Here is a 12983-nt window from a genome sequence, read left to right as displayed (position 1 = left end):
GAAACAGTCTCACTAACTTACCAAGGCTAACCTTGAACTTGTATTCCTCCTGCCTCAGCCTCCCAAATCACTGGGATTACAGGCTTGGTGTACACCATCATAGCTGGTTTATAATATTTATTCTTTTTATTTTTATTTTTTAATATTTATTTTTTAGTTATAGTTGGACAAAAGACCTTTTTTATTCATTTTTTTCAGTTTTATGTGAATACAATATCTTTATTTTATTTTTATGTGGTGCTGAGGATTGAACCCAGTGCCTCATGCATGCTAGGCGAGCACTCTACCGCTGAGCCACAACTCCAGCCCCATTATTCATTTATTTTCTGTGGTGCTGAGGATCAAACCCAGGGCCTTGCACGTGCTAGGTGAGCACTGTACAGCTAAACCCCAATCCCAACCAATAATCTTCTTTATTTTTTCTCTTTGGTACCAGGGAATGAACCCAGAGGTGCTTAACCACTGAACCACATCCCCTGTCCTTTTTTTGTTTAAATTTTTTTTTTAAGTTGGGCACAATATCTTTATTTTATTCATTTATTTTTTTATATTATTTTTTATATTTTATTTTATTTATTATTCATTTATTTTTATGTGGTGCTGAGGATCAAACCGAGGGCCTCGTGCATGCTAGGCGAGCTCTACTGCTGAGCCACAACCCCAGCGCGCGCGCGCACACACACACACACACACACACACACCGTCCTTTTTAAATTTAATTTTTTTAGACATTGATAACATTGATAGACCTTTATTCATTTATTTATATGCAGTGCTGAGAATTGAACCCAGTGCCTCACACATGCTAGGCGAGTGCTCTACCACTGAGCCACAATCCCAGCTCCCCCTGCCCTTTTTATTTTTATTCTGAAACAAGGTTCTCACTAGGTTGCTTAATGGCCTCGCTAAATTGCCAAGGCTGGCCTTGAATTTTCAGTCCTCCTGTCTCAGCCTGCCAAGCTACTGGGATTACAGATGTGTGTCACCATGCCTGGCTACGATCTTATTATGAAATAAACAATACCTAAAACCTTGATCCTATCTGTATATGTGTATACATGCACTTTTATATGATATTGTGAACGTGAAATAATATATGCCAGGTTCTTAATGTTAGTCACCATGGGAAGGAGTAAGTCTCCCAAAAGAATATAATATTTTTTATGGTGTTCATGTTGAAACATCATTGTTAACATTTCCAGTTACATAAAATTGTGCTTATGAGGTCTGCATACTTAAAGAGATAATGAAAGTAAGACCATAGCTTCTACAACACCAGGAGGCCCCACTGTAACACACACACACAAACTGGAGTTGTACTCAAAAGGAGGGTTACTGAAGATTTACCATGGTTGCCTTGGGGTATTATTTAAAGTTATTTTTGTGTGCTTAGTTTGCCTGAGGCCCTGAGTTCAATCCCCAGCACTCAAAAAAAAAAAAAAGACAGAAAAAGAAAAAAAGCTCAATATATATATAACTATAAAGTTCTAATAAAAAGCAAAAAAGGTGGGGGTTAAGGTTCTAGCTCAGTGGTAGAGCACTTGCCTAGCATGTGTGAGGCACTGGGTTCAATCCTCAGCACCACATAAAAATAAATAAAAGTATAAAAATATAATAACTTTTTTTTTTTAAAGAGAGAGTGAGAGAGAGAGAGAGAATTTTTAATATTTATTTTTTAGTTCTCGGCGGACACAACATCTTCGTTGGTATGTGGTGCTGAGGATCGAACCCGGGCCGCACGCATGCCAGGCGAACGCGCTACCACTTGAGCCACATCCCCAGCCCTAAAAATATAATAACTTTAAAAAAAAAAATCTATCCTTCTACTAGTTTATAGGAGATATATATTTTACCATTAGTGACAACCAGTATACTAAACCCCACTGGATCAAGGTGCGGAAAATCTCAAATTTGAGGTTGGACTAATTTGAGCTTTCTGAGCCTCATTTTTCTCATAAATGGGTCTCTTCCTTTTTTTTTTTTTTTTTTTTAATCTTTTACTTTTTTCCTCCGTAGCACTGGGATCTAACCCGGGTCCCTTCCAACATACTGGATTAGCACTCTACCACTAGGCTACATGCCCAGCCTTTATTTCTTTATACAGTCTTTTTATTTTTGACTGGAGATAATAATATCAGTCCTATAAGGAGTCTAAAAGGAACTCTTTTAATAAATTGAACATTTAAACATAGGAATTATTATTCCCTGAACTAGACAATGAGCCTTTTAGAATAGGATCCACAACTAATTCACTTAATAGTATCTTGCTCAGTAAATATATGTTGAATGTTTGAATCTATAAGGACTAGATATTTATGCACAAAGCTTTATGAAAGGTAAGATATTGGAAGTGTTTTGTTAATATACTCTATAGAAGTCCTATGTGGTTTCAGTACGAAATATGAAAAATAAATCTTGAATTTTTATTATCAGATAGATGAGGTCCTGAGACAGGAAGACAAAGCTGAAGCTATGTCTGGCCACATTGATCAGTTCCTGATAGCCACGTTCATGCAATTAAGACTCATCTACAACACACATATGGCAGACGAGAAGTTGGAGAAGGACGAGATCATCAAGTTGTATAGCTGTATCATTGGCAACATGATTTCGGTAAGCCACTTCTGCAGAATTGGAGCTTCCCTTTGATCTTTTCTTCCCACCCAGTTTCTCAAACCAGGTTCTCAGTGCGGGTATTGCAGTGAGTCATTTGACATAATTTTCCATATATGATATATGGCAAGGTGATGCTTACTTGCATTGAGTATTGGAATACATTCCAGTTTACTTTATTATTAGGGTATAAAGTAGAATGTTTACCTGCTATCCAAAATTCTGCTTCCTGATAGTTTCTCCATCATACAGTATAATCCCTATTTGGCTTTTCACAGATAAATGTGCTGTCTTTTAAAATGCTATTATAAGCCAGATGTGGGAGTCTGAGGCAGGAAGACACAATTTTAAGACTAGCCTTAGGAATTTAATGAGGTCTAGCCTAAGCAACTTAGCAAGACCCTATCTCAAAATATAGAAAAAGGGCTGGGATGAAGCTCATGTTTGAGCACCCCTAGGTTAACTCTCTAGTACACACACACACACACACAAAAAGAATTTTGGCTATTATCAAAGACTTCCATATAATGGTTCAAGACTGAGCTTTGAAACTATAATATAATTGAATGTTTATTAGAATATGCCATCACACTTATCTTCTTTGCTCCAAATATTGAGTTTTAACCTCCCTAACACAGTTAGGACTGGATAGCTATTTCAGATAGAGAGCCTGGCCCGGGAAGCCTCCACTGGAGTACTGAAAGACCTGATGCATGGCCTGATCACCTTAATGCTGGATTCTCGTATTGAAGATCTAGAAGAAGGACAACAGGTGATCCGCTCTGTGAACCTCTTGGTGGTAAAGGTTCTGGAGAAGTCAGACCAGACCAACATCCTGAGGTATATTTATACTTTTAGCAGTAGATTCTAGAACAGCCTCTCTTTAGTCTACACATAGAAATCAGAAAGTCAACTTGGCAATATCTTGAGCAATTTAGCAGTACCCTATCTCAAAATAAAAAATGGCTGGAGATATATAGCTCAGTGAAAGAAAGAAATAAAAAAGTCACTAGATCAGTTGTAATTTGAGGTTTGCTTAATAAGTTGTTTGTTTTTTTATTACTCTTCTTCCACGTGGACCAAAGGTATTCTAGCCAGGGATAACCCCTAAAACTAATATCAAATCAGTAAGCCAAGTAACAACCATGAGTTTTCTCGAAGAAAACTGCTAGAAGAGGACTATAAAATATGTCAGTTATATCTGCTAATGTGTACATTTCAAGTAGATATCTTTCAGCTACCAATGACATGAAAAATAGAATGATAAGCATTATCTCTTTACTGAGTGCTGAAAGCTTAAATGATGACTTTTTTTTTTTAAATAATTGGATGTCAAGCCAGGCGCAGTCGTGCATGCTTGTAATCCCAGCAGCTCAGGAGGCTGAGGCGGAAGGATCACGAGTTCAAAGCCAGCCTCAGTAATGGTGAGGTGCTGAGCAGCTCAGTGAGACCCTGACACTTAAAAAAATATAATATAGGGCTGGGGATGTGACTCAGTGGTTGAGTGTCCCTGAGTTCAATCCCTGGTACAAAAAATTGAATGTCAAGTAATAAAGACAGTTCCTGAGTATATTCACATATTGCCTTTTGATTAATGACTTTAATTAGAATGAATTTTGAAACTTAACTAATGCTATTGTGTTGGTGGTTTTTCTAGTGCGCTACTTGTTTTGCTCCAAGACAGCCTACTAGCAACAGCCAGTTCTCCCAAATTCTCAGAGCTTGTTATGAAGGTAAAGTTGAAATGATTTGATTTCTTTCAAAAGACACAATCACTTTGTTAACATATGGGGAAAGGAAGTTTGAGCTAAGACATTGGCTGAGTCAACCAAAACCAATAAAAAAATATAGTTGATCTTCCAATTTATACACTAAGCTCAGGCCAAAAATTTCTTGGCCTAAGTTAAAAGGAAGAGCTACTTTATAGCTATTTTACCACTTTTTCTAGAATCAAAAGGCAAGAAGTTCAATGAGACAAATTTTCATTTCTTTGAGGGGGAATAATATGTGTGTAGCCCTATAATATGTTGGTCTCTTTCACAAAAGACTCCAAATGATCATATCTATAAAATTATAATACTATTATTGCACTGCAGTAGTATAAAATATTTTGTCTCCTTGGGTTAGATTTAGTTAAGGAGTTTAAATTATTTTCAGGTACTAAGGTCCACATTTTCATAGTATTAAATAATGTCCCCTGTCTCTGGGGAGTGGGAGGGAGAAGTGGAGGTAGATGAGTAGATGGATGACTTGTCACACTTGATTCCATGACTTGATGAAATGATTAAAATTTTTCATGTTGTAGCAGCTGAATTGGAAGGATATGATCACATTTATATCCCTGACCATCTTTTAAATATGACCCCTGAGCTTGAGAAAGATGAATAATGAAAAATTGTCCTCATTCTTTAGTCACTCCTAACTTCTTTTTTCAATAGTGTCTCTGGAGAATGGTTAGACTATTGCCTGACACTATCAATAGCATTAACCTGGACAGAATTCTTCTGGACATTCACATTTTCATGAAGGTCTTCCCCAAAGAGAAACTGAAGCAATGCAAAAGTGAATTTCCCATAAGGACCCTAAAAACCTTGCTACACACCTTATGCAAATTAAAAGGACCCAAGGTGAGTGAGAGAATAACAACTAATCTCTAAGGGTGCTTGAAAGAACATCATGGAAAGGACATGGCTTCTATTTGAATATGTTTGTTTCTCCCTAAGATCTTAGACCACCTCACGATGATTGACAACAAGAATGAGTCTGAACTGGAGGCCCACCTCTGCCGGATGATGAAGCATAGTATGGACCAGTCTGGGAGCAAGTCTGATAAGGAGACAGAAAAGGGAGCATCTCGAATAGTGAGTGGCCTGATAGGAAAGATTGAGGGAATGAGGTTTTACTGGAAAAGATCTGGTCTAAAATTTAGGTCATCCAGAGACTGAAGGCTCAAGGTGAGGGATTGATCTAATTAGTCTTCTGTTGTGATGCTGTAACCATTTCCACCTTGAAATTTTAAAATATAAACTAATAATCATGTGGTGTTTTGGTCCTCAAGGAAGGTTTTTGTTTTTTGGGTTTTTTTTTTTTTTTTTTTTTTTTTTTTTTGCCTCTGCCCAAAGCAGTGGTACTGATAAATACACTGTGAGCTCTATTTAATTGGTATCCACTTTCATCGAGTTGAGGTGGAAACCAGGGAATGGAGCCATCCGTAACCCAGAGTGGTGTTCTGCTGCAGACTCTGCAGTGCTGGTGTCTCCATTAACTGCAGGAACATACCATTAAGGTCCAGACTTTGAGATATTTTCTGTTGATATCCAACCATTGGCTCCTAATTAATAAGTCTAACCTGACCTTTCTTATATCTTTCCAATTTTTCAGGATGAAAAAGCATCAAAGGCCAAAGTGAATGATTTCTTAGCTGAGATTTTTAAGAAGATTGGATCTAAAGAAAACACTAAAGAGGTGAGAATGGAAATATTAAACCAAATGAGGATCTGCTTTGTGGAAAAGGGGCACTAATTGATATCTATCCCCACCTCTTGTTTACAGGGCCTAGCAGAGTTATATGAATATAAGAAGAAATATTCAGATGCTGACATTGAACCATTTCTGAAAAATTCCTCACAGTTCTTCCAGAGCTATGTTGAAAGAGGCCTTCGGGTGATTGAGATGGAGAGGGAGGGCAAAGGCCGTATTCCCACTTCAACAGGTATGGTTTCCTTTCATAACTTTAAGAATAAGCTCAATATAGCTCACGGTTCACAAATTCAACACGTCAGAAACTAAGCTCATATATTCCAATCAATCCTGCTCCATTTGTACTCTTCTCCATTTTGATTGAAGAAAACATTTCTTCTAGTTTGGTTAGAATCTGAGCTTTTGGAATTCCTCTGTCAGGAAATCTTTTTGGCTCTATCTGCAAATCATGTTTTCAGGATCCATTCACACTTCTCCTTTTTTTTTTTTGGTACTGGGGATTGAACCCAAGGGCATTCAACCACTGAGCCACATCCCCAGCCCTATTTTTTTTTTAATACCTTTATTTTTATTTATTTTTATGTGGTTCTGAAGATCAAACCCTTGTACATGCTAGGCGAGCGCTCTACCACTGAGCCACAGCCCCAGTCCCCCCAGCCCTATTTTGTATTTTATTTAGAGACAGGGTCTTACTAAGTTGTTTAAGGACTCACTAATTTGCTGAGGCTGGCTTTTAGCCTCCTGCCTTGGCCTCCCAAGATGCTGAATTACAGGCATGTACCACCACACCCGGCTCTGTTTTTTTTTTTTTTTTGTTTGTTTTAAATTAAAGCTTTGTTAGTTATACATAGTAGTTGGGTTCGCCCTGAAAAACTCATGTATGCATGGAAATCTTTTCCCTCCCTACTACCCCCTCCCTCCCTTCCTTTCTTCCTTCCTTCTTTCTTTCTTTTTTGGTTTTTTTTTTTTTTTTTTTTTTTGCACTGGGGATTAACCCAGGTGTACTTTACCGCTGGGCTACATCCCCAGCCCTTTTTATGCTTTATTTTGAGACAGGGTCTTCCTCAGTTGCTGAAGCTGGCCTTCAACTTGTGAACCTCTTGCTTCAGCCTCCGGAGTCACTCACCTTTATTCTTACTGGGTCAGATACATCATTACCCCTCACCTGGACTAGAGCAGCACTGCCCTTCTGTTTGATCTTCCTGTTTCCACCCTTGCTTTCCAATATTCACAACCACACATTGCATCAGAATGAGTCTTCTCAAACATTCTCCAGAAGCCTTCACTCAGCAGAAACAAAAGCAAGCCCTTATAAAGGTCTTAGAGACCCTGCATTGTCTGACCCCCTGATATCTCTGGGACCTCATCTACTACTCTTCAGCCCCACTAGCCCACTTGTTGTTTCCAGAACACACAGGCATGTACCTTAGGTTCTTTGGATTGCTTCTTCCCACTGCCCCCACTGCTTGGAACTGAACCCACGGCCCCACCCAGCCCCTGCATTGGCTGTGTCTTTTATGTACAGTGCTTTTCCTTATTCACTAGCTTCCTTTTTTCTTTTCACATCTGTGTTCAGATATTGCGATCTCAATGAGACCTTATTTAAAACTTGCAACCTAACCCTCACCTTGCCATAGCACTCAACCACTTCTAACATAACATGATATAGTATCTATTAGGTTAATTGTCCAGTGTCTGTCTCTCTAATAGAATTTAAAATCCACAGGGGAAAGATTTTTATCTGTTTTGCTGCCAGGCACATACTAGGTATTTGTTGAATGGTATGAATGATGAACGTATATCCTAAGTTTAAGCTGAAATATTACTGTTCCCACAGTGAATAAGCCATTGTTTGAGAATCAGTGCTCACAGGATCTAGAGACAAAAGGAAGACTTAGAAGATTTCAGTTACAGAAAATAGTTGTCACAACCTTAAACCAATGAAACACAGACCCAATTGCAAAAGTTCCTCTCATCGGGGCCAACTGACTTCAGCTCTCATATTTGTCCATTGTTAAATTTTTTCCAAGTTTAGTAAAGTTCACCTACTCTTTCATTCCAAAGCTGTTTACCTATAAAAGCATAATTCCTCTGTGGTTTTCAGACTCAAATCAGCTTTCTTTCTCAGCATGTATCTTGCATGTGGTAAAGCTCCAGTTATTCTCTTAACTAATTGGTTTTCCTTGTTTTTGACACCTTAAATTCCCTTTCTCCAAAACCTTCAGAGTCTTTTTCTTTTTTTTTTTTTTTTAATATTTATTTTTTAGTTGTAGTTGGACACATATCTTTATTCTATTTATTTTTATTTGGTGCTGAGGATCAAACCCAGCCAGGGCCTTGAACATGCTAGGCGAGCACTCTACCACTGAGCCACAACCCCAACCTCCAGAGTCTTTTTCTTGAAGGGTAGTGAGCAGAATGTCAAACAGTATACACATACGGACATACCATGGTTTGGTTGATCAGTTGATCAGGTTAGGGCTCCTTTTCCAAAGTTTTTAATATTGATTAATAATTAATTGGGCTGGGGATGTGGCTCAAGCGGTGGCACGCTTGCCTGGCATGTGTGCAGCCCGGGTTGGATCCTCAGCACCACATACAAACAAAGATGTTGTGTCCACCGAAAACTAAAAAATAAATATTTAAAAAAAAAAAATTCTCTCTCTCTCTCTTAAAAGAAAATTTTTTTAATTATAATTAATTGACCTAAACACTACATTTGCAACACCGGCCTGTGATCCCATTGATTGTTGAATTGGTTTCATTTATTCAGACATCTCTTATCACTGGCTTTTACATTATTCCTCATTCATTTCTCACCCTCTCAACATAATCTCTTATCTTTTTTTTTTTTTAATTTTTTGTAGTTGTAGAAGGACAGCATGCCTTTATTTTATTTGTTTATCTTTATGTGGTGCTGAGGATCGAACCCAGTGCCTCAATCCTTTTTATTTTTTTCTTTTTGAGACAGAATCTCACTAAGTTGCTGAAAGTCTTGCTAAATTGCTAAGGCTGGCCTCAAACTTATAATCCTTCTGTCTCAGCCTCCCAAGTTGCTAGAATTAACAGGCGTGCATACCCCTGCACATACCCATTTTACTTTTCTATTTATCATAAAGTAGTTTTTCCTCCCAGTATCTTATCTTAGGAAACATAATGCATTTTCATTGAAATCAAATTAGGAGTTTTTGTTTTATTTTGTTGATTTTCTGTGCTGGGCATGGAAACCAGGGCCTTGCACATGCTGGGCAAGTGCTCTACAACTGAGCTACAAGCCCAGCCACAATTAGATGCTTTTTTTTTTTTTTTTTTACCATTAACTAGGGATTAAACCCGAGGTTACTTTAACACTGAGCTATATCCCCAGCACTTTTCATTTTATATTGTGACAGGGTCTCCCTAATTGCTGAGACTGGCCTCAAACTGGCAGTCTTTCTGCCTCAGTCTCCTGGAACCAAGATAGATCTTTTTGGTTATATTTTTTGTTTAATTTTTGGTTTTCCCCTGTATTGTTAGAATATTGATCTTAATGATGAGGTTACAGATACTCTGGTGCCTGTCCTGCTTTAAAAGATGTTTGTTGTTAGGGCTGGGGATGTGGCTCAAGCGGTAGCGCGCTCACCTGGCATGCGTGCAGCCTGGGTTCGATCCTCAGCACCACATACAAACAAAGATGTTGTGTCCGCCAAAAACTAGAAAATAAATGTTAAATATTCTCTCTGTCTCTCCCTCTCCCTCCCTCTCTCTCTCTCTCTCACCTCTCTCTTAAAAAAAAAAAAAAAAAAAAAAAGATATTTGTTGGACACTTCAGCTTTTCCCTCTCTTCTTCCTTAATACCCCATAGCCTTGAGCTCCTTGCTGGCCTTTACAGGTTTGAAGAAGAGCTTTCTCTTGTTTTCTCACCTGGCCAAAACCTAATCTGATTCTTCCACACATTTGAAGGTCCTCAGGTTTTTCATTTGGGTAATTACAGTATACTCAGGAATAGTTTGTTTTATTTGGATTGTCCAAGTTAGCCCTGGGATTACTAGAATAGCAACTGCTTGCATAACCAGGTTGTATACAGACAATCCAACTTACGTACGTTCTTCCTTTCTGTATCTGAGAACCTTGAAGTTCGCCTGAAAATATAAATATATATATATATATAAATTATTTTTTTAGTTGTAGATGGACACTTTATTTATGTATCTATTTTATGTGGTGCTGAGGATTGAACCCAGTTCATCCAGGTGAATCCTTGTGGATTTTTTAGTTTTCAAGTACAGTGGCAAAATTCAAACCCATGGAAATTTTTGGTATTTGCTTTTAGGTACTAGGGACCAAACCCAGAACCTTGTGCATGCTAACACAAGTTCCACCAATGAGCTACACCCCCAACCCTACAAACTCTTAATTGTTCTCTTTGGTGACAGATTGACCAAAGTAGTCTCCAAGCAGTGTATGTATATATTTGAATGTTCCTTCTACATTTTCCTCTTTAGGCATCTCCCCTCAGATGGAGGTCACATGTGTGCCCACTCCCACAAGCACAGTGTCCTCCATAGGTAACACAAATGGAGAAGAAGTGGGTCCATCTGTCTACCTGGAAAGGCTAAAAATCCTCCGACAGCGATGTGGTCTGGACAACACAAAGGTACTGCTCCTTTCCTACTGTGGGTCAGGGAGAGCAGTTACATGGTTTGGGGATAGGCTGCCCCACAGAGAAGTGGCTCCGTCCTGGTGTACGTGGTTCCAGAGCTGCATCTTTTCCTTTGTCATGCTTTCCCCAGTTTTAAACAGTGTCTCTTCTTCTCTCAACAGCAAGATGACAGACCTCCACTGACCTCTTTGCTCTCCAAACCAGCAATTCCTCCAGTTGCCTCTTCCACAGACATGCTCCACAGCAAGCTCTCTCAGCTGCGGGAATCACGGGAGCAGCACCAGCATTCAGACCTGGATTCTAACCAGACCCACTCTGCAGGAACTTTGACCTCCTCCACGTCCTCCACAACTAACATTGACGACTTGAAAAAAAGACTGGAGAGAATAAAGAGCAGTCGCAAATGAAGCTGCCCATCCCCCTGCACCCTGCAGCTTTAGTTTACTAAACTAGAAGTCCTCATAGTGTGAAGTGGCCTTGGCAGGCCTAGTGTACACAAACTGGTTGTATGTATCAGACCGCAGCGGGGGGAGGAATAACTGTTGCACAAGTCTGTACGTGCCCCGCTTCTCTCCATCGACACCCGCCTCTAGAAGACTGTCTGTGGATTAGGTTAGTGTACAGACTTGTAAACAGCTGCTCCACTCAGCTCAGACTAGATTCCATATCCTTTTTCTTTTGTTTTATTTTTAATTGCTCATTTGTAAAATTGTCCTAATCTTTCCTAGCTTTTAACTATTAGAACTTCTTTAATAGTTTTGAGTTTGTGAGCTCTTTTCCCTGTAGCCCTGAAGGGTCACTGTATTCTGTATGAATGCATGGCATGAGACAACAACTAATTTAAGAGTCTTTTATAAATAAAGTTTGCATTAACTATACCTGTCTCCCAAGATGCTCCATATCTGGGAGTGCAGGGCAGCTCTGTCACCTTTTGGGGATCAGCTGGGTAAATAGCCAGTTGGAAAAAGGTTCATTGCTGCCTGTTGAGCTCATACTGGGGCTGTCTGTTACTCCTGTGGGCAGGAGGACTTGCCTTTCCTTCTTTCCACATAGGGGAGCAGGGAAGTCTCCATCCTTCCCTATCTTGAGGTCTTGGTGATGACTTTTCTTCAGTCATCTCCAGTAGTTCCAAGGAGCTTTTCCATCCTACCACTTTCTTTGCTGCCCAAATACAGATGAGACTGTGCTCAGGTATTGGCTGGACTATAGTGATTCCAACTCCACAACTGGATTTAGGTTCATTGGACTAATGGAGTTGGGGAGAGCTTGGTCATTTCCTGTTATCTGAGCTCTTGGTTCAGACTAACAGTTGCTTTGCAATGAGTATGAGTGAGGAACAAGAAGTAAACTCAGGAGTCAAGTCTGGAATAAATTCCACAGAACCTCCCTCCATGGTGACAAAGACTCTTCAGGACTAAGATTCTTGATCAGGGGGAGACTTAAAGCAATTGGGAAGCTCTCCTAGCCCACCTTCTATACGTCTGGTATTCAAAAACTGAAGGACTAGCCAGGTGTGGCCACACAAGTCTATAATCCCAGCAATTTGGGAGGCTGAGATACAAGGATTGCAAGTTCAAAGCCAGCCTCAGCAACTTTGTAAGAACCTGTCTCAAAAAATTAAAAGGGTTGGAGATGTAACTGATGTAACTCAGGGGTAAAGCACCCCTGGGTTTAATTCCCAGTACAAAAAAAAAAAAAAAAAAATGGCTGATGGAAACTGAATCCACTCTTGATTATTCTATTAAATGAATTCCCTGTTACTTCCAATCATCATCTACAAGTGGTCCCTAGTCTGCCTGAAATTAACCTTGTTTTTCTCCCTTATAGGGCAAGCATTGAAGTGGGTAAGTGTTCACAGCAGGGAAAATGGAGTTCATTGCCATTGTAAAAGAGCATAATTGGAAAGTGCCTGCACTTTGGTCTGGAATTAGCACAACTAATTTGAAACCCCAGGTGCCCAGAGCTTACAACAGACAGTGATGTTGGTGAGATGTGTCTTTGTTTAAAAAAGCAGGTTTTGGGTTGCCCATGTTGGCCTCAAACTCTCAATCCCCCAACCTTAGCCTCCTGAGTAGCTAGTGCACAAGTGTGCACCACTGTGCCCAGTTTACCCTGCTTTCTGGTCAACAAGAACCAAAGAATGAGAGAAAGGAACTCTGTCCTAATTCTCTGTTCCCTTATGTATGGAAAAATGAAAAAGGATGTGGGGTTGTGGTTAAAGATACTACTTCAGAGTCTTTCTTGCTTT

At 39.4% G+C, this 12983-nt stretch overlaps 1 protein-coding gene across 6 annotated transcripts in view; it reads left to right on the top strand.

The window, feature by feature from the left end:
- CKAP5 (cytoskeleton associated protein 5) overlaps positions 1-11613 on the top strand; it is a 111436-nt gene extending 99823 nt beyond the window's left edge. For all 6 annotated transcript variants that reach the window (XM_081279042.1, XM_081279045.1, XM_081279046.1 and 3 more), the window contains 9 exons: positions 2434-2613; positions 3266-3453; positions 4271-4346; positions 5052-5240; positions 5337-5474; positions 5995-6078; positions 6166-6325; positions 10578-10729; positions 10897-11613. In XM_081279042.1, the coding sequence (XP_081135168.1) occupies positions 2434-2613; positions 3266-3453; positions 4271-4346; positions 5052-5240; positions 5337-5474; positions 5995-6078; positions 6166-6325; positions 10578-10729; positions 10897-11142 (1413 nt within the window). In that variant the 3' untranslated portion in view covers positions 11143-11613. The remainder of the gene's footprint in view (positions 1-2433; positions 2614-3265; positions 3454-4270; positions 4347-5051; positions 5241-5336; positions 5475-5994; positions 6079-6165; positions 6326-10577; positions 10730-10896) is intronic.
- The last annotated feature ends 1370 nt before the right edge of the window (positions 11614-12983 follow it).

This window comes from Spermophilus citellus (assembly GCF_964194105.1).
Source record: "Spermophilus citellus genome assembly, chromosome: 2".
NCBI lineage: Eukaryota > Metazoa > Chordata > Mammalia > Rodentia > Sciuridae > Spermophilus > Spermophilus citellus.
Note: the sequence above shows the minus strand (reverse complement) of the source record. Positions and strands in the feature narration are given on the sequence as shown.